This window comes from Quercus robur, chromosome 5, assembly GCF_932294415.1.
Source record: "Quercus robur chromosome 5, dhQueRobu3.1, whole genome shotgun sequence".
In the NCBI taxonomy this organism is placed as follows: domain Eukaryota; kingdom Viridiplantae; phylum Streptophyta; class Magnoliopsida; order Fagales; family Fagaceae; genus Quercus; species Quercus robur.
Genome location: NC_065538.1, coordinates 45,197,611 through 45,224,508, shown reverse-complemented (window position 1 = coordinate 45,224,508; position 26,898 = coordinate 45,197,611). Strand labels below are relative to the sequence as shown.

General features: G+C 33.5%; 1 protein-coding gene across 5 annotated transcripts; it reads right to left on the bottom strand.

The window, feature by feature from the left end:
- Positions 1 to 7,247: 7,247 nt before the first annotated feature.
- On the bottom strand, positions 7,248 to 20,802 carry LOC126726078 (negative regulator of systemic acquired resistance SNI1). 5 transcript variants are annotated; one of them, XM_050431204.1, is made up of 16 exons: positions 20,665 to 20,802; positions 20,425 to 20,556; positions 20,117 to 20,183; positions 19,803 to 19,896; positions 19,609 to 19,677; positions 19,148 to 19,237; positions 17,713 to 17,784; positions 13,058 to 13,139; positions 12,937 to 12,986; positions 12,427 to 12,639; positions 12,279 to 12,349; positions 12,115 to 12,184; positions 9,557 to 9,622; positions 9,023 to 9,175; positions 8,560 to 8,696; positions 7,248 to 7,737 (listed from the first exon to the last, which is right to left on the bottom strand). In XM_050431204.1, exons 2-16 carry the CDS (start codon positions 20,543 to 20,545, stop codon positions 7,665 to 7,667), a joined length of 1,428 nt encoding a protein of 475 aa, XP_050287161.1. In that variant the 5' UTR covers positions 20,546 to 20,556; positions 20,665 to 20,802; the 3' UTR covers positions 7,248 to 7,664. The 5 variants fall into 5 exon arrangements, with proteins under 5 accessions (XP_050287161.1, XP_050287162.1, XP_050287165.1 ...); XM_050431205.1 differs by having other exon boundaries at positions 19,836 to 19,896; positions 20,425 to 20,798; XM_050431208.1 differs by having other exon boundaries at positions 20,117 to 20,221; positions 20,425 to 20,796.
- Positions 20,803 to 26,898: the final 6,096 nt, after the last annotated feature.

The following is a 26,898-nucleotide window of genomic DNA, read 5'->3' as shown; positions in this document are numbered from 1 at the left end:
TAATTTCCTTACCTTTGTGACTAAAGGAATAATGATGTATCATTTTTAAGTGATTTGACAACTTTCTCATTATTAAAAAATTACATATAAGTGCAAGTCACAAATGTGAGTTGCCAAGCAAAGAGTTTCTATGTTTAAAGACTAAACGAAATTTCTCATGCACCGGGCATCTAAAACGAAGGTTGAAAATCATTTGAATAGCTTGCTTCAAATGAAAAATTAAATCTCAAACCATTTGACTCCTTATCTATAACATCAACTTCTTTTCTTTACCTCTATGTTTACAATATCATCACCACTGGCCACAATCCAATTGGATATTCACATGAGCGAATTGGTTATTGTATAAAAAAAAAATCATAATTCTCAAAATCCTAAAAATAGGAACATAAATCTTATGGAATGGTTGACGTGTACAATCATCTAATCTATTATCACCAATCAATTACATATGAACAAATCAATATCCATATACTAAATAACTAACCAACAACTCAAGGAATGTACAAGAAAAATTAATAAAATATAATTTTATTTTAAAAAGAAATTCTTCCTCTTTAAGTTGTATTTGAAATTTGATAATTACGGTAGCTATTATATTAGACATTTATTTAGATTGTGCTTGTTTATGAAATATTACATACAAAATTTGATAATTATAGTAACTATTAAGGGTTATTTTTTATGATTGTGTTTTATAAAAATTTATTATAATAATGTTAATTAATAGAAGATATTTATCATAATATTAGTAGATATTTATTATGATAATTATTAATAGATTATATTTATTATGATTGTGTACTTATATGAAACTATAAAGAAAATATGATACAACAATAATTGATAGTCATTTTCGTGAAGAAGTTTCGTAAGTCTCTACATGCCAAGCCCAATTTATTCTTAGGCCCAATTCATTTATTTTATTTCATTTTATTAGTTTTTGCATGACCTGAGTTCGTGTTTAATGAGAGATTTAAGGGAGTGTGGTTTGGATGGTGCAAATAAACTTTTTAAATGAGCACATAACATAGGTCATGCAATACAGGCTGAGGATGCTTGTATGACTTAGTACTCATGGAGAAGGTCACATCTCCAAAGTTTTCACCAAAGTAGAGACTTGTAGTTCACGTTGTATGTAACTAAAACCTTCAAACGAACCATTTTTGGTCTCTAAGAACAAGCTAACTTCTTGGCTGACTTTGGACTACATACTATTACTTAGGGTAGCTTCCCGGGGGCTGAATTGGCTAGGAAGAGCAACCAATCAAATTTGGTCAAGCCTTTTCATCATTTATGCAAAAAGTAACCCATTATTTTACCCAAACAAACAAAAATATGAAGTTTTCTACTTATGTAACATGGTTGTTAATAGCTTCACTTCTTATCTATAGACCAGTTACTAAGAGCTCTCAAAGCATGATATAAAGTCATTCTATCAAATCTAAAGGAACTAACCACGTTTTACCCAGTACAAAATCCCTCACTTTAGAGTGAATGCCTATACAACAGCAACATAGGAGCCACATTATTAAGGTCATGGGGTGAAAATAATGGCACACACAAGTCTTTCCTCTCTCTCTCTCACCACCTTTCTCAAATTTCCCTTTTTGTTATATGTAAAGAAAAGTTTTAAACTTATGCATCGTATGTGTTGTGCCATTTTTTCTATTGTTTAGAACCTTAAACTTGTAATTTTAGAGCACCAACAGCCTATATTAAAAATATTTGAACTTTGGGCTTAACTTCCTCATTATTGCATTTTTTAAGAACCCAAAGGGATTTTGAGCTCTTTTTCTTCATTTTTGCCCATTAAAAATTTGTCCCTGATAACAATTTTAATCGAGGGTTTCAAAATACAAAAGAATTATCACTCAATTAATGTGTAAAATTAAAGAGGCACTGGAAACTTCATAATTACAGTTGCAGTTTTTCCTTAGAAAATCATTTAATTATTCTATGGAGAGACTTGCATATCACCTTTGTAAGTCTTCCACTAGCTAATGCATATAACCTTTTTTTCAAACGTAATTTTTAATATCTTTAAAGAAATAATTGAATGCTAATAAGAAGGTAGGTCATCTCCCACTTCTCAACAAAAAACGCCCAATTAGAACGAGAGATAAAACAGTCATCGACATTATTTTGCTCATTTAGCAAGATTATGGGTTAAATGGTTTGTTTGCCTTTTTACAATACAAAAATTGACACAATAGTTTGTAAATCACTATTTTAAGTATATTTTTATTTTATGTTTTAAAATTTGATATATCAGTTTATTATTTTTTAATCTTTTTTCTTCTTTTTTTATTTTTTATAACCAGTTTATTAGTTCTATACAATAATTTTTGTAATAACTGGCCTTACTCCTTTTTACTCATTTTGTAATAACTGGCCTTACATATCCTTGGCGCAATAGTCACTTTATAAGTATAAGTGTTTGTAGGGTGTGGGGGGAGGGGGTAAAAGTTGAGGTTCAAGTCTCCAGGAGCAGGAGGGAAATTCACACACACTTATACACTTAGATTAGGTTAGAATAAAATTTTTATCTTGCATAAAATAATAATAATAATAATAATAATAATAATAATAATAATAATAATAATAATGTGAGAAATTCATAATTCAAAAATAAATAAATATCGTGAGAAACCTTGATATTTCTTTTGCTAAATCCTTTAGCATTAATTATTATTATTATTTTGTAAGAATCTTCCACCTATGGAAAACACATAAAAAGGTTCAAGCTAAATTTGGTGTAACTTTAAGTAATATTACACTACCTAATAACTTTTTTTTTTGAATTAATAATTTGAAAATTTCGCTATTGTATTTCATTTTTTCTATTTTATTAACACTCATGCCAAATTTTCTACCAATCGAGTATTAATTACTGTTGGATCTATAAACTCAATTTTTATGCATAATTAACACTTTACCATCTAGTCTATACCTCCATTTACACTTACCCTTCTAAATTATAAAAATTCATGATCATCCCTCTAAAGTAATGCTTGTGTGACACTCTGCACCCTGTCATCTACTTGGTAGTTAAGTTGGTCGAAAAAACAAGTCACGCACGCGACTCACATCAATTTTTCAGTCCAACTTAACTGCCAAATAGACGGTAAGGTGCAAGATGTTACATAGACATTAGTTTAGGGGAAAGTGTAATTTCTCATTATTCCCAATAAATAAATTAGAAGGTTACAAAATTGAACTTTGACTTTATTTTTATTTTTAAAGCTTTTATTTATTAATAAGTTACACGCGCACTTATCCATTTATTTTGAAATGAGTAGATTGGATTTTACTGTGTCATTAATTTTTTTTTTTTTTTTTTTAACTTTGACTATTGTCATTTTTGTATCTATTTAAAATTTCGATGATATAGGAAAAATTAATCAACTTATTGCAAAATGAATAAATATGATTTTAAGAACTCCATAGTGAAGTAACCTATAAAACATCCTAATCCAAGTCAAGTTAGACCTCATTGGTATGAAGACAGGGATTAGCATAGTCAGCCATCTTCATTATAGACATCATCAACAATCAACAAAGCCTCAATCCCAAAATTTAGGGTTAGTAATAGATTCTCAACAGATTAGTTAAGATGTTTATTATTACTCAAAGCATTACATTGAAAAATTGAGATTAGGAAACAAGTTCTCTTTTGGCATGATAATTGGTTACCTATTGGTCCACTTTGTCAACATTTTATTGGCTCCTTCCCTGCCAATGAACATAAATTCACAATCGCAGAACTATTAGATCATCTAAAAGACTGACAATTGCATCTAATTCCCCTAAGGATCCCCCACCATATCATAGACTTAATTCTAGCTATTACAAATGCATAAATTATGAAATTTGGAACTCAGTACTCACCGTCTAATACCTATTCACTTCGTAAACAAGGTTATTAAACCCGGACCGGACCGTACGGTCCGACCGAAAAACCCGAGAACCGTTCAGATTCACGGTCCATTTAAGGTAAGGAACCGTTCCATGCGAAAAAAGCATGGAACCGTCCGGACCGCGGTCCGACCGTCCGGGTCTGTGAACCGTGACCGGTTCACACGGTTCGGACGGTTCCCTAATTTCAGCCTTTTTTTTTTTTTTAACCCTCTCTCAAAAATCACTCTTAGCCTCACTCTGAAACCCTCTCTCAATCACTCTCAATCCTCACTCTCTCAAGTCTCAATCACTCTCTCGTCTCTGCCTCTCCCTCGTCACCGTCGCACTGTCGCAGCTCAGCCCAGATTTCTTCCTCAATCCTCACTCTCTCAATCACTCTCTCCCTCGTCGCCGTCGCACTGTTGCAGCTCAGCCCAGATCTCTTCCTCACTCTCTCAAAGTCTCAATCACTCTCTCGTCTCTACCTCTCTCCCTCGTTGCCGTCGCAGCTCAACCCAGATCGCAGCTCACTCTCTCATGCTCATCTCTGCCTCTCTCCCTCGTCCCTGTCGCAGCTCACTCTGTGCCTTGTCGTCGTTGCCGTCGTTGGTACTTTAATCTGTTTTTTCTTTGTTAATATTTGCAAGTTGATTGTGGATGATGATATAGATTTGAAGTGTTGGTGTGTAAATTGATTTGGGTCAATTGAAAATTGATTGTGGATGATGATATAGATTTGAAGTGTTGGTGTATGTGAAGACAAGGCTTGTGATATTATTGTAATTGTGAAAATTGATTTGGGTCAATTGGTGTTTCTATCTGCCAAAATTACTTTGTTGTGTCTGCAACTTCTTGCTGCATGTTTTTTTTTTTTTGTATTTTTTATTGCTGTTGGTTTCAATAATATTTACATTATTCTCAAATCATTTGCCCCATTACTAAAAGCAATCTCAACATAATTGAAATCCCATAATTAACATAGCATCTGAATATGCTAGATTTCAAATTTACTTAACTACAGCTATCAGACCACATATTAATAAAAAAATAAAAAGAGAAGAAGAAAAATGACCCTCAAGAATAGAACAGGTGGACCGTGGACCTGTTTCAAAATGAGTTCAGTGATAGAACAGGCAGACGCCTTATAGTATCTTAACTAGCTTTTTCTTATGATGGTGTCCTGAAAACAATTGGCCCTAATGTCTCACATACTTGACAAGCACAATGAAGAAGAAATGACTAATCAAAATGTGAAACAAAAGTAAGCTAATAGCTAGTCAAAGTGAGAAGAAGCAAAAACAGTAATACAAGTACCAATGACTTGCAGAAACCCTGTGCTTTCCCAGATAAGAAGACATTATTCTCAGAAACCCTATGCTTTCCCAGCAATACAAGTTAATTATTTAGTTTTTTTTTTTTTTTTTTTTTTTTTTTTTTTTTTTTTTTTTTTTTTGGGTCTGTTGCATAATGAGTAGGTTCTGTGGAAAGTTGAAAAGGAAAAGTGAATGTGGGATTAGGATGTTTTAGGGATCAGTTTTTGTATTATGGTTCAATTAACTTGTGGAAAGGATGTTACATTTGAAAAGTTTTTTTGTCTAGTGACTTGTTTCTTTCATGCATTTTTGATGGGAAGGAGTTTTTTTTGTCTAGTGTGTAACAATGTGTAATTGTGTACTGTATTTTTGTAAGTTTTATGTATTTTTTAGAAATAAGCTTTTCTAAATGAATTAGGCTATTTTAGTTAATTTTTCTATTTTTTTTATTAATTTAATGTTTTTATATATATTTAAAATAATTATTAAATTAATTATGACGTCATCACGGTTCGACCCCGGTTCGACCTCGGTGCAACCTCAAAACCCTTGAACCTCTCCCTTTTACGGTTCAATGAACGGTCCGGGTCTGAAAACCTTGTTCGTAAATACTACAAATGTCTCACTGAACCTCACCCCCACTCCATCCTAGAATTGGTTATGGCATACCAAGCCTCCAAAACTCATTTACCTTTTTAAGAAATACGCTTAGAACTATATACCTCTCAAAACGCCCTTTTGAGACAACACATACGAATCCTACAAGATTGTCATTAAGCCAGACAAATATGATACCAGTGACTCCGTTATGCTTTAACCCCACAAGTTTAAATTAGTTTCACCTCAATCTCACATCCTCAAAACACCAGGATCACCTACAGGCTACAGCACCCTTGGCAGCCCCTTTTTAATTTTACCTAACTTGGAGTATCTAGTTGGATAAGGTATCAACTCAAATTTTAAACAGCAAATTCACTCACCCCCAACATGTTATTCATGGGAGCTATCGTCCTGCTCTGAAATACCACCAAATGGCTTACCCCAACCGATAATAACATGGCCTAGCAATCTTAATACAGTTTCTTGGCAAGCCATATCAGTTTGACAAGCATACTCGATTGCAGCTCCAAAGGTAACCCCAAACAAGAAGTGTAGAATGCTGTTGCATGACCATTTGGAGCAATGGCTTCACGGTTTTTCCATCCAAATGAGCAGCGCTGCTTTGGACTTGGACAGAACACGAAGTACTGCCAGTTACATGCTACCAAGGGTTATAAGAATATTATCTTGAAGGTTGAGAATTGAGATGACTCTTATATTGCCTTCCCATGTTTGCATAGATGAGCAAACAGCCCAAGTACCAACCACAGGCATTTGTGGTTGTTTCTAATTGCAACAAATTAGTCGTTAAATTGTGAAGGGTGATGCTACAAGTACAACGCCAGTACCAAGAAGCGAACTTGTGTGCTGACCAATTAACATCCAGGGGAGGACATACTAAATTGAAGAAGACCCATGCGATCTCATAATGTTTATTACATTTTTACTTTTATTTTAATTTCTTTCCTGCTTGAGCTCTTCCTTTGTATACTTCTCGTATACTAGGGTTGTGCCTTTTGTGTGTTTTATAATTAGAAGTAGTTTCATTTTTTGAGCTCCAATTATTAGTGAAAACTTCCAACATTATATGAATGCGGATATCCTTTTCTTGAGCAATCATTTTCAATCCAGACATGATCAATTGTATGCATTAAAAAAGAAACCATATCCTTTTGCAAAATCTTAATCTGGCAGCAATCCATGTTGACTGAATCACCTCTAAAAATGTAAACTAGCCATCTATGTTAAACATACTTAGTTTTATTTATTTTTTTAAAAGGGAAACTGCCATTAAAAAAGAAAAAAATAGTCGGTAGAGATTGCATTTTGGAGGAGCTAAGTAATTAAATCATTATTTTGTTTGTTTGATTAGAGATGCAAGTACAAAATAGAAAGCAGAACAGGCTAAATTAGAAAAATAGAAGGGACAAATAATGGGTAGAAATCTCAAAGAGTATACAAATTTTGGCTAGCCATTGTTTCATCCAATGGGTCACCATCCACATCAAGGCTGAGCAAAATATAAAACTAACCATTTTGAATTACAGGGACATAATTCAGGGTAATTGGCCAAACAAAAAACGGGCATAAGTATGATGGACCAAAAATTATACCCCAGGGAGAAAACAACAAAAAGTAAAAACAATAACTCCCATTAGTTGGGAAGTTAGAAAATAGATAACGTACTGAAAGCAGCAAAACCCTACACAAATATGCTGCTGGCTGGCAATCAAGTCAATATATAGAGAGAATTCATACAGCTGCCTATCCGTTACTATACATGTATAAAGGAACAATCAGATTTTACCTGCAGCATAGCATCCTTCAGAATGAGTCAATGATTCTGAGCCACTAAGACTTTTTAGAGAGGAGTGTCGCTGCTGTAAACATTGCTTCTTTAACATATGACGAAATCTCTATGCACCTACACCATTGCAAGTAACATCAATTAGCACGAAAAAGAAAGATACTGAGAGAATCAACCACTTGATTTACTAGACTCAAGATTTGTCATCTAATTTCAGATATGCACAGCAGACACTTCATATATAACTAACAAACAGAATTATTTTGTCCAAGGAATATATCATGATATCCTCACATTTTACTGCTCCCACAAGGACAGTGACTTTTTAGATTGAATTTCTTAAAAACTATTTTTGGTATTGCTTTTTGAGATACAAATCTCAGTTCAGTATTGAGACTGCTGTCCTGTAGTTATAGACATGATTCAAAATGAACTACAGTAACTTCCAAGCTGTATTATAAGTTTGGGCAAAAACTAAATATCGCCATCATGATGCAAGTAAAAACCAATCAGAGGTAATAAAATTTCCCATTAAACAAGCATGTCATGTTGAATTTCAGGGAAAATTATATAGAAAAGACACAAGTTGATTTGGCTGTGCCCTTTGGTAAATAATTTGACTTCTCAAGGTAATAGATTTTGACAGTTTCTTACACAATAATTTTGGGCTCTAATGATTGGTTGGTAAATTAGAGTACGTTATCCTGGGATCCAGCTTTGTCTCCACTCTACCTCTCATTTAAAATTAAAAGTTCAAGTTAAGCCCCACTTATTGAGGGCAATTTGGGCTCATACATGAATAGTATTAAAAAAGAAAAAGTTTAAATAATTAAATTCACCATTTTCTACTAGTATAAGTTTTTGGGTTAAGTGGTAATTTATTAGAATTCATGCAAAGAGAACAAGCAAAAGCAAGTGCTGAATGCCTATGAGCCTTACTCATCAGTTCTCCTCAAACTATTGAAAGCAGAGATCATATTCTTGCTTATTTCTACAAGAGAGTTGCTTCTCACATCTTCCTTGGAATCTGAGATGGCTTCAGCAGGGCATTGTTCAGACAATAGCAACAATTGAGCCTGAAAAAGAGTTTTATCTGAACTTATCAGCAAGAAAGGGAGTTCTATCCCAAAAATGGTACAGATGACTACTGAACAAAAGATTGACCAATGTTTCTAGATAATGATATTCTAAGGTAAGGAAATTAACTATAAACAAGGTGAAGCATAACAAGTTAAAGCTTGTTATATATTAACCTCATATGTCAAGATATAAATGAAAATAATTCATATTAGTCAATCTAAAGACAGGTATACTAAAAGAATGAGTCATGTGGTAAAACACAATAACCTGTAGCTGCAGGGCATCGAGAAGTAAATGTTGCTTGAGATACAAGAAAAATCACCTTATAACCATGTGCTAAAAGCAACTGAATTTCTTTTATACCGATCCTTTTTATGATGCCTTTTGTGCTAGTACCATTTGAAAAGCACTTCAAAGCTCCATTGAAAGTTTCATCATCTACAAAATCAGTTGATCTTCGAGTACGAATAGAAGGCTGTGCAAAATGGGATGTAATTAACCATATGAAGATAATACAATAGTAGGAAAAACATATCATATTACCTTTAAAATTATGTCAAGGACAGTTTTCCTCTAAGCCGGATTAAAGGAATCTCCAATAACCCGTTATGTGGCAATTCAACTGATCATCCACATGTACTTTTTTTAGATAATTCATTAAGTCATTTAAATTAGTCACATGACTTTAATATGTCATGCAACTAAAAATACTCAGATAAGTCACCATTTAGTAGGTTGGATGAACATAGGAAAGTTCTGCCCCCAAGTCAAAAGCCTTGATATATAAGGGCAAACATCATAGACATGAATCGTTTGGGACAATTTAAATGGAGGTACCAGTAATCTAACAACTTACTTTTGCTATGTACTTCCAGAAATACTGCAAAATTATATCCAGCTTCCATTTGGGTTCATTGAAGACCTGCAAACCATCCCCATTATTGGCACTAAAAAAAATATTGGCATTCTTAAAAATAAAAGAAGACCAAAATATATTGTTGGTCCTTGAACTTCAGCCCATGAGCAATTTTAGACCCTATAGTTTAAAGTGATCGCTTTTAGTCCCAAACCTGTCTAACGAAATGATGACGTGTTAATTTTTAGTTAGGGCACGCCATCGTTCCATAGAGAGATTTAACAGATGTTAACAAAAGGACCTAAAGCAACCATTTTAAGTTTGCTATGAACTAAAAGCAATCACTTAATCTTTAGGGGCTAGCACTAAAGTTTAGGGACTAACAGTGTATTTTCCCATAAAAATAACTACTAGAAAATTGTAACTTACCAAGACACAACAAGAAACTAGAATCACTTGAAACTATGGAAACATGGACCTTTACAAAGTAATAGCAAATACAAATTGTGCAATAAATTAGGAAACAAATATAATTAGAAAAACTTAGCCAACTTACTCTCCATTTGTTTCAACAAAAAATAATTTCCTGGGACATGAAAATGACTTGTTTTTTCTATTTTTTGTTGGTACCCTAAAATTGATCCTGAAAACATTTTCCAAATTTTTTTTTTTTTTTTTGAGAAGTAATAAAAATATATTAAAAAGAAGAGGGGTGTCACCTGAGCATACAGGAAGTATACATCAAGGACAAAAACAAATCAAGTGCATAAAGTACAAAAGTCCATGAAACCATGGACTGAAGAAAAAGAACGAAAGCCTAACACTGTAACCCAATCCAAAAGAGTATTAAGGAAGAAGGATTTAAGATCTGAAACTGATCTCTCTAAATCCTCAAAATGCCGGTTATTCCTCTCCCGCCAAATGCACCACATCAAACAATGATGCACAACCATCAAATAGCAGAATTCTGATGCCTCCCAAACTTTCCTTGCCAACAAGCCAACAGCTCCACCATTGTTTTTGGCATAACCCAATGAATGCCAAACAAAGTACACACCATAGATTTTAAATCAAAAGCAATAAGGCAATGGATAAGGAGGTGGTAACTAATTCCCCATTTCTTTTACACATACGACACCAATCCAAAATCAAAATCCGCCGTTTCCTAAGATTATCAATAGTCAAAATATTCCCCAAAACTGCAATCCAAACAAAAAAAGCAACTCTAGAGGGGACCTTAGACTTCCAAACAGTCTTCCAAGGGAAAGATTGATCAAAACTTTTTGTCAGCACCTGGTAATAAGAACAAATAGCAAAAACTCTTCCCATAGCAGGTTTCCAACACATCTTATTGTCCCCAACTCCTTTCAAAGAAGATCCATAAATTCTAGACATTAAACTGTAAAAGGATTCCAATTCCCAATCTTCATTGTATCTTCTAAAATTTAGATCCCAGAAAAGAACACCATTTGGGAACTTCATCAAATCAGCCACATAGGCCTCCTTATTTCAAATTAAAGAAAAAAGTCTCAGATAGAGCACACACAAAGAAGTGTCCCCACACCAAATGTCCTGCCAAAATCTAACAGTAAACCCAGCCCCAACCTCAAATTGGATGTGACGAACAAAAGATGGGCAACCATGACTAATAGACTTCCACAAACTCACTCCCTGAGAGCCATTAATGGTGGTGTGATGGTGGCAGTGTGGTAACAATGATGTTAGTAGCGTTGGCAATGGTGGCATCAAAGGTGGTGTGGCGATGGCGTAATGATGCAGGTGAGGGGAGAGAAGAGGTAATGGTGGCACAAAGGAATGCAAGGGGATAGGGCCCAAAAGAATGGGGGAAAACATATTTTGTCACTTTTGGGTTTTTCTTATTCACTTCGGAAAAGGTTTTCTGTTGATCAAGATTTTCAGCTGTGCCAACATTGGAAAATGCAGAAAATATATTTTGCCAAAAAGTAGACATAACATTATGATTTATATAATGGAATAGGATCCTATCCATTCCATGTTTCAGATTTTACTTCTTAGGTCTTACAACGTACAGCTACGTCATTTAAAATTTCAAATGATATGGCAATACACCTTTAGATTTGTAATATTTAATTTAAAACATGAAATAGATCAATTTCAATTGGAGATTTAAAATGATGTTGCACAGGATAAACATTTAGATTTGTAACCATTTAGTAAGAACCATGAAATGGATAAATTTCAAATAGGGAGATCCTTTTTCCTTTAAAAAAAAAATAGTTGATATCATGGTAGATTAAGAATTTCCTAGATAAAAAATAAATAAATAAAAAAGTAAAACTACGCACTAACGAACCCCCATTGTCAATATTTAATAAGGGATATGGATTTTTTGGTATGTGGTCAGAGTTGCAACTAACACCTATGCCATTGTTTTCTGGATAAAGCCAAGTGCCTTTTGAAGCATCCCCATCTTTTACAATGCATTAAGCAACGTATTTACATGTTTGTGTACATATAAATACAGAAATGCACACTTATTGCAAATGAGAGAGTAGAAAAAATATTGGGATGAATACCTGGAGAAATGGGGAAAGAAGGCCCTTATTGTAAGTTAGTTCATCAAGAATTACCTCTACCAGTGGGGTCCTGCACATATTACAGCAATGCATTTATTTTTCAAGAACTATAGAACACAAACCAATACCTAAAATTTCACTATTTGAGGAAAAGAAACAATAACCTCACACCATCAGCTCTGGTAGTCAAACCTTTCATATCTGCTTTCTTCTTTGATATATCAAGTTCCATAATCTAAAGAGTCAACATTATTAGAGCTCATGTTGAGACTGATTCAAACGTCCTGAACTAGAGGATGTTTTGGAACTTACTAGAATCAGAAGTTTCTGCATGGCAATGCAGGTATTCTGTCCTATTTCAGGCAAAGCAATTGCCACAGCAGTGTCACAACTGTCAGATGGTTTTGCCACATAATTCTCCAGACATATCTTATCATTACTGAATGCAGATTGAATTTGAAATAGTCCACATACAATGGTCAAGCAATCTCTCACTAAGCCTTTATAGTTTAATTTTCTTGACCCCTGCAAAAGAAATCTAGTCTAAACCTCACATTCTCTCAAATAAAAATTAAATAGCGTCTCCAAGAAGCAGGAGTCTGAAGTTAAATCTCTGTAAAGAAAGAAAACAGAAGAGCCATGATGTAGAACATCAATAGATGATTAAAGTATTAGTACTGTAAGATTTTAATTTTTCTTGCCTGCAAAAGAAATCTAGTCTAAACAACCTCACATTCTCTCAAATAAACATTAAATAGTGTCTCCAAGAAGCAGGGTGAAGTTATATCTTCGGTGTTCATGGCTTTAAGGACAAGGGTATACCAGAAGCACGTTAAGCAAAGATTCCCTCAGAAGGGCCCAGTTCATAGTTTCTGCAGCACACAATGAAGTACTTCAACCTCCCAAAGATGTGATGGCATAAAAGAAAAAAATATCAGCGTACCTTCATACACACTGTTACGAGGTAGTATATCTGCTTCAAGAACATTCACAAGATACTGGAACAGTAACATGCTCCCAAGGGACTGCCAACAGATAAAGTAACAAATAAGAACCTAACAAAATTTGTGCTTAAGTGAAGTGATAAAGCCAAGGCATTGATAGCAAATATCTACTGGATATAAATCACTCAATTATAAAAGAGCATCAGACACAATATATACAATTATACTGAAAGAAGTCAAGGAATTATAGGTCAAAAAATCTGAAACAAAAGTTAATATCAATAAGGGGCATTGATGATGTATTCCATGTGGCCATTAAGAAGCAACATGTTCATAAAATGGGTGTAGCAAAAAAGAAATTGTCAAGATAGTGGAAATACAAAGAAAGATGGAATTCAAAATGAGAAAATTCACTTAAAAATAGGGGGTGATCCATATTAATGAAAAGATGAGGGAGTCTCTTGTAATGGCTTGGTCTTGTGCAAAGAAGAGAAATCAAGGAACTTGCAAGGAAGAGTGAGTTGATTCAAGTCAAAGGGAAGGAATGAGATAAACGTTAGAAGAAGGTCATAGAACAACATTAGTAGAAATAGTAAAAAAAGACATTTCAATTTAAGAGGTAACATAGAGTATGACTTCAATGAATAACGGAAAAGATCCATAGCCAACTTCAGAATTTTGGGACTACAGTTTGGTTGTTGTTAATGATGCATTGCATGTCTCTAGGGAAATTACTTCATTAGTAATGTTTTCAAACATTTGAATTAGGAAAATGCAATCAAGAAATAGCGAATTCATTTAGGAAATAAACATACATTGTCAAGTACATGATCTGTTGCATATGAGATCACAAACTAGTATGTTATTACACAGGCACACAAACAACCAAGAAATAGTGAACACATTTAGGAAAATAATCTCCATTATCAAGTACATGATTTGTGGCATATGCCATCATCAAAAGGCTTTGAATGAGAGCACAAATTAAGACCACTATTAAAGGAATTATAGAGATAATATTGGGTTGTACACTTGTATTATATGAGTGGTACTCTTCTATAAAAGTCTAGAAGATTCAACTGATGAGGTATCCCTACCAGCTGTCACCATCAAAATATTCTCCATCTTATAACAAACTTTCCCATATATAATGAATGAATGAATGGTTTTGGGGATGGAATCTTGGAAACACAGGTCCTCCTTTTCTGTACAATTCCATCTTTTATTCTCTTTACTTAACATGGTATCAGATCATTAAATCCCTTTCACTCCTGATTCATGTCACATCACTCTCTTTTTTGCAAAACACCTTTTTCTGCCTTTTTTTTTTTTTTTTTGTCCATACTAAGAGCAATGTGATATCTCTATTCACAGCGATAAGCAATATATATGACACTCTAACAAGCTGCATTAAATCTACTAAACATGGTTCAAGTATTCCAACTCACTATTTAGACTCCACAGAATGCTCTGCTCACTACTCTAGAATTGTAGTATCTATTGGCACTTATACTTCTCTTTCAACAGTAGTTTCCAGCGGTCTAGATGTTTCTTCACCAAAATCTCAATACCAACACTATTGCCTCTTGTGTGGGAAGCTACAATTTAATTGCTAGTGGTCATCGGTAGAAAGGAAGGATCTATTAACACGATCCTCGTAGACAGGTCTTAGATGACTTTCAGTATGGCTTTTATTGATACCAAAGTGGGCTCCATTACCAATTGGGATTCAGAATATGAACAAGCATCTTGTATTCTTCAAATTGTGCTAAGTACTTAGTAGGACTGAAGTGATATTCTCCTGCAAACTATTTTTTCGATCTAAAAGTCACCCAAATAGGATTTGAGGTAGAGGTTTCCCTTGATAGGAGTACAGGACTAAGGTGATATTTTTCTGAGGTTTTATTTCATTTCAATCATTTCTAACCAAATAGCTACGGTATGCTTGTTCCTTATAAAGAGATGTTCTCCACGCTCTACCGATATTTTTTTTCTCTACTAATGAGTTTCATCTTGACAAAACCTAGTTATGGACTAAATGTTGCTGTGTTTTGAACCTTGATTGGCTAATGACAAGCACATATGGGTCAAGGGGCATGTATGGCTTGATGTTCAGCTAAATTAATTACATGGGCTAATGGGCAAACTCAAATGCATCGTTACTTGTTTCAGGCCTTCAATTTTTATTTACAATGGATTGGGTCTGAAATTCACAAGACCAGGTGGGGTGTGTTAATTTTGGTCAAGCTGCACTATTTGGTTGTAGGCATGCAAAACAAGTAAAACAAAGATCCTTTATAATGAACCTCAGTGATAGAATCAGCACAGCTCCAATGGCAATGAGTCAATATTTTCCAACAGAGTAATGGCCGCTGAGCAACTTGTCAAGAAATCGGGGCAGCATGGCTCGGCTTCAATGAATGAAATTGTTTACAGTGAGGTCTTAGTGATATAAAGATGTCATTGGCAATATTGCATTGATGTGATGATGACAGAAATGTAGGACCCGCTTTTGCATGTGGGATTGTCAGTAGAAACTTGTTATAGCGAGCATGAGGACTTTGATTGATGAATGGATGCTGCTTTGGTCTCGATGACAGTTAAGGTGAAATCAGCAACATGGGGCTACGATAGGTTTTATAGGGACAATGGAAGGGTATGTTTGGGCAGTAGCATTTGGGACTCACAATTACAATCTTCACAATCTAGTGTAGGCAAAGTCACAGGCTCAATTGGGAGAACCCAAATGGATGAGAGGTGGCCCTAGGATTGTTTGGGTTGTGATCTAGACCGTTTGGAATCATTCAGTGTTGCCAAGCTCAGTATGACGATGGTGTTTGGGAATTTTTTAACGATTGCTCAGGTAGATTTGTTTAGGGATAAATTATGAGTTTTTAATGGGTTTTGAGTTGACTTAAGATTGGATTTGAAAGTTTTGGAGGCTAGTTCACGGCTTGGTGGTGGAGGCTTGAGCTTTGGGTTGTAGGCAAGGATGCACAGACACGGACACGGACACGGACACAAGTACAGGTACAAGTATGGGTACGATATGGTGACACAAGCAATTTTTGAAAAATTATAACATGATACGGCAGATTAGACACCGTTACGACATGGGTACGACACCCCAAATGAAGTGTCCGTGCATCCTAAGTTGTAGGTGATTAGGTGGTTGTGATGAATCGAACTTTGCTCTTGTACCAAAGCTTAAATAAATTTGACCAAAATAAGAAAGAAGAATACAAAAAATTCTAATCTTCACCACCTAGAATAGCATGAAAAGTAGGCTTCAGCACCTATTGTTGAGTGGAATCAGCACTAAACATGAGCATAATGCGAATAAAATTTTTATCATAAACTATCCCCACTAGAGTATAATAGCACACTTAAATAGCTAATAAGACTGGACTATAACCCTAATTGACTTGGGCCAAAGCTTAATAATTGAATTCTAAAAATAAACTTGACTCTAAGAAATAAAATAAAATATTAATAATGTAATAGCTAAAAAGACCTAAAATAAAATGCAATCGACCAACAATAAACCTAAATTGACAATTGACTTCTAAAATTTAATTAAATTGTCTTCGCACTCTCTGCATCAACCCTTTCTTCTATTTTTTTTTTTTTTTTTTTTTAACATAGAAAACCTTTCTAGATAAGAACCCTTTGGACTTGCCTCCCCTTCCTAATTTCCATCTTACCAAACAAGGTAAAACTTATTCCCTCACCCTTTTTCCATCTTTAATATTTTACTTCTAATCAAACATATCCTAAAGGACAGGGCTCCCCACTCTTCCCCCCCACCCCCCCCACCATCCCCCCTCTTTTAAAAAATCCTTTAAATTAGTATCATATTTAAGGAAAATTTTGGAACTAAGAATTTGTTGTTGTTATTGTTGTATATAGTTGGATCACCCCACAATTACTTATTTCTCAGATGGGCCTATTATCTCAATCATACAATCCCATCTGTAATTTTCGCCCCAATTCTAAAAGCATGAGCCTCTCTCTAAACTATACACAATTTCAAGCAAAAAAGTTAATATTTTTTAAAAAGTTTAAAATAATAAAGTATAGGTGAGGAAGGAAGCATTATGATAAGATCCAAAACCTGAAAAAAATATCCCAGACTTGAGAAACAAATCACATGATTAGTTTAACAGCAAAAAAAGATTGACAAATTTAAGGGCATTCTTATCTTAGGGTCGGAACTTTTTTTTATTTAATGAATGATGTGAAAGCTTCAATATTAATTGGCAGTTAGATTATTCTCTTAAACTTACAAACTTAAAATATGTGGCTCTACAAAAGGCTTAACATGAGGAGGAAGAGTGTTACTGGATTGGAAAATATGAGACGAAAACCATAATAATGAGACACAGCACCAGTTCATGTTTGCATCTATATTCAATTTATGCATACAATTGGGTTTTGCATTTGTTTTCCCAAAAATGATCTTTACATTTTGCATTCCAAGTTTATCAAGGTAAACATAGGGTTTAGAAGCAACATCCATTCTACAAATGAATCACAACCAAATAAGGGTCCATACCTTCATGTGACTACAGTTAACATATTTTGCTTTACTATTACGACCTATGATCAAATATGCCATGCCCTTCCAATGAACCCAGAAAATAAGTAAACTAACCTTTGTGTCTAATGCTTGAAATTTTTCTTCACCAGCCACTGCAGCAATGTCTTGAATCAGAAGATGAAAACCCTGAGATAAGCAATGACACTTATTTGAAGGCGGAATTGCAGTAATTAAGACAGTTAAAATCAAGTTCAAGTGTTCAACAATCAAACACTCAGAATAGTAAGATGTAGGAACTAACAGCATCATCCATCATTAATATTTCCATCATATAACAAAGAAGCATCTCTGCTGTCAAAAATGATTCAGGTTGTCAGCCTGATTGGGGACGTAACTGGTGGCCCCCTTTAAAGAATTATAAGTTATAAGAGGCGAGGGAAAGCTGGTTCTAATGCTCAAGCATTATTTGGGATGTTTTGGATGATGGAGTGCTCTCTTAGGACCTAGCTTATTAAGTTTAGAGTATTGAGTTTTCTTTTACTGTTTGTTTCTGTTTATCTTTTATTGGATAAAGGTTTGAATTAAGTTTTACTAGAATAAGGGCAATCTGGTAATTTTCATATTTCTAAAATGGGCTGTCCCTGGCTGTATGAAAGGCCAATCTTATTTTGTGTTTTGAGCCCTTTTCCTATTTGGTTTAGAAGCTCTTATGTACTTTTTCCTTTGTTATTAATAATTCTAATCATTCTAGGAATAGGTTATTTAGAAGTCTCGGTCCTTCTAGGAAAGGATTTAACAATAACCTATAACCTATATAAAGGTTTTGTTGCAATAAAATTCGAGGAGCTTACTCTCAGTTTTGAGGGTGTAATTGCCTTCTCCAACCTAAGTTTGATTTCTTAGGAAAACCTAGGTGTGATTGCCTGGTATTTTATCTTGCTTTATTTCATGTTGTATTCATTGATTTAATATCAAACAGCCATCAACATATTCAAAATCTCATCAAGAGTCTAATTTAGTACTGAATATCTAAAGATCCTACATAACATCCATTACTCTATACCCATGTGTCACAAACCACCACTCCCCACGTCCTCCCCACAACAAAAAAGTCTACATGCTCATAGAATGCAAAAACCTGTTTTAGAATCACATGGAAACGCACAATTGATATTCACAACTAGGTTACTTTTTATAGACATTAACACACGATTCAAAACTTTATTCGCCAGGTGAAATATTTAAGATAAAAAGTCCATAAAATATAACACAAAAGAAAGAGGGAAAGTAAAAAATTGCAAAAAACTTGATTTATTAAGCACCTCTAAGTACTTCTACTTTCTTTATCTCCCTTGCCATCCAAATGGAGTCCTAGAAATTGTAGATGAGGAGAGTTTTTGAGAAAAAATTAAATAGCTTTCTTAGTAGAAACACTAGTGCAGATTATTGCGGATTGGTCATAGTGAAAAATATACAACTTACTAATGTCTATGAACTACAAATTAAAGGAAACAGAACAACAAAGCCAAGAACAGCAAATCAAACTCACAGAGGAGTCAAGTGTTGCACCAGACTTTTTGTGTGCTGCTTCTCTCTCACTATCATTGGTACCCAAGCCAAGAACAAATGGCAACCAAGCCTAAAAGCAAACAAAGAGAATTAATTATCATACACGACATAGAAATTTAAAAAATACAGCCAGAGCCCTCTAGCTCAACTAGCACTTCCTAGTATTTCTAACAGAGACATCCAAGATTCAAATCCCCCCCTCCCAATTGTAACTATTGAATTATCAAAAAAAAAATTTAAAAATATATAAATCACAAGTATAAGGGACACATTAAGCAGCCATAACCAATCTAATACCTCTTTAACCAGGTTCAAATTCCCCCTCCCAATTGTAACTACTGAATTATAAAAAAAGAAATTTAAAAAAAAAAAATATATATATATATATATATTAATCACAAGTATAAGGGACACATTAAGCAACCATAATCAATCTAATACCTCTTTAACCACGACTAAGTCAAGTGAAGCGCTAGAGGATGAATTTGATAAATACACCCGAGGGTAACGCTGCATTGAAAAAAAAAATATATAAATAAAAATCACACCAGATCAAGAATGGTTCTCGTTAGAATTATGGGGCATCTGAGAAGTAAACTGTAAGTTGAATTAAAATTAAGGGATCGAAGATACACCTTATCTAACTCATTCAAAAGCTGAAAACTTGCCATAATCAGTTCTAGGGATTTGCCAAGCCTCAATATCTGAAACACCGCCTCGCTCATTTTGCTTCACAACCAAATTCAAAATTTTCAAAAATAAATATAATATACTCAGGCTAAGAGAAACATAACACATTTTACTATAAAGAAGTGAAAATTTTCCATTCCAATCCATTGGCATTTATGCAAATAAAGAACATGATGGCTCCATTTTGAAAAGAACAATAATGAATATGGATTTTTTTTTATATCATTAGTTGGTAACACAGTGGCTCTGAGAGAATTACTTGGTTGGAGGAAACCCACTTTCTGGAACAATCGAAGCAGCAAAAACAGCTTCAAGAAAAGCAATCCCTAAGCATCATCAATCAACAAAATGTACTCTTTAGCCTCTGTTTGGTTGGCAAGAAAATCGTAACAATAAACTTCAGAAAATTCAAATTTAATCATACTAAGCAGGCTCAGTAGAATTTTCAACAGTCCATTTCCGGGAAACCAACATAAAATTGAAATCCAACTTCCTATTTTTTTAAGTTCCTGCGGTTTTTTCTAGGAAACCAAACAGAGAATAAGCAAAGAATTCAAAACTACATACTATCATCATTGGCGTCCTGAGTGTCTTTAGTCACGGAAGCGTCAAGAAAAGCCAAAATGTTCTCTGCAATTCCTCCTCCTTTATTGCTTCTTCCTCTATTGATATCGTTCTCCTTCTCCATCTTCAACTTCTCTGATGAGAAAATGAGAGAGGAAAAAAATTTTGAAACCCTAATTTGTTAGAAACTAGAAAGTAAAGTTTTGATGAAGTTTCTAGTTTTTGAAGGAAAATTAATAATACAACTGTTTCGTTTTCCCGCCAAAGGCCCAGCCTGATCTATATGAAGATTCGTATGGAAGAAGATCTCGGGTCGTGCCCGATTAGGGCTGGGCCTTGTTCTGGGTCTCTAAAGAAAGAGGCAACGCGTCTTCTTGGACTAGAAATTTTATAGCATGGGAATTACATATTTGTGAATTTTATATTATATATTACTAATCTCATCAAACGTGCATTTTTTTTTTAGTTTCATAATAAAGAAAATGTATATAGTTTTTGAGGTGGGAATTATACACATGTTTTTGAAGAGGTTGAAATGCCCTGGGCTTATCCCATATTTTAATTTTTTAGATTGGAATACTAATTAAGAAGAAAAGGAGAGAGGAAAAGTGGATAAGTACTGGGATATTACGTAGTAGAACTACGGTAAGCGGTAATGTTGGGATGATAAGGATGGAGAGTAATTGGCTATAAGTGGGTAAATGGGAAGTTTTAGGAGGAATTTTTTTTTTTAATAATTCAAAAATAAAGAAGAGATTTGAAAAAAAAAAAACGTGAGAGTTCTTTTTAATAATTCAAAAATAAAGAAGAAGAGATTTGAAAAAATAAAAACAAAAACCTAAATAATAATAAAAATGTGAGATTAGAATTTAGAAGAAAGGAAGCCGAAAAATTAAAAACAAAAAACAAAGAGAGAGAGAGAGAGAGAGAGACGTTTAAGTCTTGATAAAGGGGGAAAAATTTTGAAAACATTGGGCTTAGTGGTCTTATTTTGTGGCAAAAAAAAAAATGTTTTATTTTATATATATAATTTTTCTTTAGAAAATCTAATTTATAAGTAGATAAAACAATTTGAAAATCAACAGAAGAGTGACCCTATTTTGTAAGCAAAATTTTAGTGGGACTTAGAGTTGTAATATTTTTATCGGATTGTCCTTTAGTTTTGTCTCTACTTAAACATATGGGTGTTGGGGCATTTTTGAACCAAAAAAAAAAAATGAGGACCCCAAACAAGGGAAGCCCATTAACTAGTAGTATAGATGAGACGTATACATCATGAGACATTGGTTGCATATAACCGATATATAAGATACTATTTTAAGTGGGTTCCAATTAGCTCAATTAATAAAATATCTGATGGTTAAATAAGAGATTTAGGATTCAATCTCCACTTACACCAAAAACTGACTGAGCGGAAAAAAAATATATTATTTTGATGGATTTTTGATGTGGTGGTGGTTGTTGTAGACGTGTAATTTGTAAGGTATGATAAAAATTTTGGGAAAGATTGTGTGATGGACGAAAATAAGTGTGGGAAAATTGGGAGGAAAAGAAACAAACTCTATAGTTTTTTTTTTTTTTTAATTTGATTAAAACGATGTGGTTCTAACCTAATAAAATGTATGTCATTTTTAGATAGATTATGTGAGGTGTGACATTTAACAAAATTGTGTTTAATGTTAGGGATTAAATCAATATCCAAAAAAAAAAAATCAATATCTTCAAATATTAAATACTAAAAAAAAATATCCAAAGCTTTGGAGATATGATTACATTATATTTTAAAATATAATGTAATTGACATGACTTGTTGACTACAAGGGATAATTGTCATTTATTACATTAGTTGTCAATTATTTAGGTAAGTTTTAGATTGAGCCCTCCTTTACCCTCGTATGGGAAGTGAGAGTTCCGTACAAGGGATTATGGGTCCCCGCTCTGATTCCATACCATAACTACCTAGGAGAGAGCACAACAGTAATATGGAAGTATAAACAATGATAAAATAGATAATAAAGAAGAAAATAGCAAAATAGATATATTCAAAATAAGTTAAAATGGAAAATTGAATATGAAAATAGAAACTAGTAAAATCTTACTTGAATAAAAACTTCTGTCTTTGGTTAAACTAAAAACGTTTGTCTTTGATACAAGCTTTGAAAATAAAACTCTGTCTATAGAGTTACAAGATTACAAAGTAAAATATGTCTTTGAAACTAAAAGGTTACAAGATTTTGTCTAAAGGGAATGGTTACAAGATTACAAGAGTCTTTCTAAGAGAGAGAGGGCTATCTTTTTTCTGGAACTTAAACTTCTTAAATTTGAACTTGAGAATTGAACCTCTATTTTGAACCTAAACTTTGGACCTAAAATTTGAACCTAAACTTTGGACCTAACTTCTGTCTTTGAAGTCTATCCTTTTATAGATAAAATGAACCATGGTAAGTCTTCAAAAGTACCTAAGTGAGTAAAGTTAACTCAAGTTAATTTATTGGTGGAAACTTGTAGAATACTATTGATGAACAGTAGTCTTTTCATAAAGTGACTTCTAATGAATCTGTTTGGGAATTAGTTAGAGTACTATTCACGTGTGCAAATGAATAGTGATCTGTCAAAAATATATGTCTGATTTTTCTGAATCTGTCTGGGTGGTCTATCCAGAAGTTATTTAGCATGTTGGTGAATAGTTATCTGTCATAATTATCTTTGAAGAGTCTGCCTGAGCAAGCTGTTGATCTGTCGTTCTGTTTTGTCTGTCATATGTCATAGGGATCTTGAGAGTGTTGGAATGCTTCTAGGTGAGTCCTGTAATTTGGAGAGGAGGATTCCATTATTGTGTCATCTTCATCGTCTGAAATCTGTGATGCAGCTTCAAGTAGCTATTTCTTAAGCTGTTTTCTGTCTAAGACGGAGGCAAGTTGGCACTAGACTTGACTTTTCTCTAGAAGGAAATTAGAAGTTTCTGTCTGGGAGGAAAAGGTCTTTTTCTGTAATTCTTGGCAAATATGATCAAAATTAAACTTATTCCACCAATTTAATTTTAATTTTCTACTAAGCATGGGGAAAGGATACTAGGGGTGTCTTTCTATCTTATATTCCCATCTAATGGTCCATGGGAGATCTGGAAACTTGTAAAAGAACTGCAAAAGATGTGGGAAATTCTTAAGATGCGGTATGTCTGGTTCTTTCTTGAAAGTCTCATAGGCTTTTAAGAGATCAGGAGGGAGAAATATAGCTTCAGGACCATAGGAATTCCACCAGTCAATGAACCATCTTTGTATCATTATGTCCTTCTTTCTATACATATCAAAACGCAAAAACCAAGTATGTCTGTAAATATTATTTTGGAGTACAAGGAACCTATCCCAGGCTTGTGAGGATCTGTTTTATTGATGCAGGGTTGTGCTTTCCATTAGGAAGGGGTGAGGATCTGTTTTATGACTACTTTAGAGTAGCCAATTCTATTTGGGTCTTGAGAGCAAGGCATATGTGTTACTAGGATTGAGTCTGTATCAACCAAAATAAACTCATAAAATTTCTGGGTCTTTAAAGCTTTTGTCTTAGGGTGTTCCCATCCGAGGGGTATGAGCTGTCTGACTAGGGAGAGGGTATCTATTATGTACTGATATTCTAGTTCAATCCATAGAATAAAATTCCAGGAACCTTTTGGGAGTTCAATACTGTGGTCTCCTTTTGGGGCTTAGGCTTCCTGAAAGGTAGAGGATTTGTACTTTGGTTGGTTGGAGGGAGAGGCTAAAGGGGGAAAAGAGGATGCAACTATATTAAATGGCTTTTTTAAGGGGGGAGTTGAGGGCAAAGCATATGTTTGTTTAGTTGTTGGAGAGGGGCTTGGGGAGAGTGGGTCAAAGGTGTTTGGACTGCATGTCAATGGAGATCTTTCTTGAGGTCTGTTTGAAGAGAAAGTAGGTGAGGTGAAAGAAAGGCAAGGGAGGAATCTGCTAGAGGGAATCAGAGTAGCAGCATAAGACTGTCTGGTTCTGGGTTTTGGGGAGTTGCTCTTATCTGAAGGGGAACTCATCTTCCCTATAGGAATTCACGAGTTAGGAAATTAGGAATTGAATTAGTTTCTCCTTTAATATATTCAATATCAAAGTCAAAAACACTTAAAATAGCTTGCCATCTAGCAAAACTCTGTTTAGAGACAAGATTTTGAACATCTTTTTGTAAAACTTTTTTAGCACTTTTACAATCAACTCGAATTAAAAAATTTTGATTAAAAAGATCATTTTGAAATTTTGAAACACATAATATAATAGATAAAATTTCTTTCTTAATAGTGCTATAATTCTACTAGGTAGCTGACCAAGAGCCAGAATGGAATCTAACAATCTGTTCTTTGGCATCATTTTTTGCTACCTGTCTTAGAATTCCACCATAACCTATGTTAAAAGCATCTGTCTCAACAATTTTTAAAGTATTAGGGGAAGGAATTACAATACAAGGGAGTTGCTTAACATATTTTTTTATCTGTCTGATTATCATAGTATGTCTATCTGTCCATCGAGGAAGATTCTTTTCTAGCCTTTTATACAAGGGTCTGCAAATCTTTCTTAATCCTTGAAAGTAATCTGAAACATAATTTAGGCTGCCAAGAAATCTCTGTAACTGGTTTTTATCTTTTATTTCATCTGAGAATTTATATGCAAATTGAATGGCTCCATCAATGGGGCTTAAGGTTCCCTTATAAATATTATGACCTAAAAATCGAATTTTATCTTGAAACAAATTTATCTTAGTGGTTAAGACAACTAATCCATTATGTTTAATTACTTTGACAAATATATCTAAGGGCACGTTTGGTAGACTGTAATAGATACTGTAATGTAATAGTTATTCCTATGGTTTAGCTATTCAATAGTTTGGTTATGTTTTTATTACAGGGAATAGTCATTCCTTATGAATAGCTATTCTTTAAAATGAGGAATAACTATTCCTCTTTAAAAGGGTTGTAATAGCTATTCCTTAGTAGATATAATAATTTCTAACATTAATATATTTCCAAATAAATAAACTTTCCATATCCACCTAACAATTATAGAAATAAAAAATCATCAAAAAATAACTCATCTCTCTAAAATTTAAAATATATTATTTTATAGGAAATATATTTGTATGAATGAGATATTTCCTAAAATAGATCATAAGTTTTATTTTAATGTTACAACTCACAACCAAACTAATAAATAGGTTTAGTTATTCCATTACAACACATTTTATTCCTAGTAATAAAGATTACCATTCCTATTGTAATCCGCATTCAGTGTACCAAACGTACCCTAAATGTTTCCAATGGTCATCGATTGATTTAGAAAAAATTAAGACATCATCTATATAAACAATTGAAAAATTTGTAAAAAGTGTAAATATATCATTCATTATGTTTTGAAATTCACTAGGTGCATTTTTTAAACCAAAAGGCATGACATTCCACTCATAATGACCAAAAGGAATTGTAAAGGTAGTTTTATATTTGTCTTTCTTATTTATCTGTATCTGCCAAAATCCACTTTTCATATCAAATTTGGAAAATATGGTTGCTTCATGTAGCCTGTCAAGTAAATCTTTCTTATTGGGAATAAGATACCTTATCCATTGTAATGCTTTATTTAAAGGTTTATAATTTATAACTAATCTTGGAACTCCTCGTTCCAATTCTGCCTATTTATTAACATAAAAAGCAGCACTGCTCCAAAGAGACTTGCTTTTTCTGATTAAACCTTTAATTAAAAGATCTTCAATTTCTTTTTTACAATGTTCTAATAATTCATTGGTCATTTGTATTGTTCTAGCTTTAGTAGGTATCTGTCTTTCAATAAAGTCTTTTTCATAAGGTAATTGCACTGTATGTCGGTGCCTATGCCAAAAAGCAGTAGGGAGATTAGAACAAATTTCTATCTCAATCTATTGTCTAAATACTTTTATTTTATGATTTAATATGGGATCTGTTAATTGATCAACAATTCTTTCATATATTATTTCTGACTTTAAGGATAACAAATGTATGTTTTCCCTGTAAATTCTTTCTTTAACAATTTCTTTTATTATGGAAGTATTATCTAGTGAATAAATTTCTTTCGGGATTGGTGGTAAAATGAATTTAAAAAGTATGTCTTTTCCTAACACATTACTTTTAATTCCTTCATCTATTGTTAAGAAGGGATAAAGTAAGACCATAAACTAAAATAATTTTATAAGAAAGGTCTTTAATTAAAACAAAAAAAGTTTCCAAACATATTCCATTGTTACATATGTGAACATTAGGTATTTTCTAATTAATTATGAGCTTTTCTCCATTAGCCTGAGTTAATCTTTTAGATGATTTTTCATAATACTTTAAAGGTATTAGTCCTTCTTGTATACAATTCATGTCAGCACCTGAGTCTATTAAAGCAATTTTTGTTGAAGAAAAATATTTATTAATTATTAAAGTGATTTCTGTATGTCATTTTTGAAAAA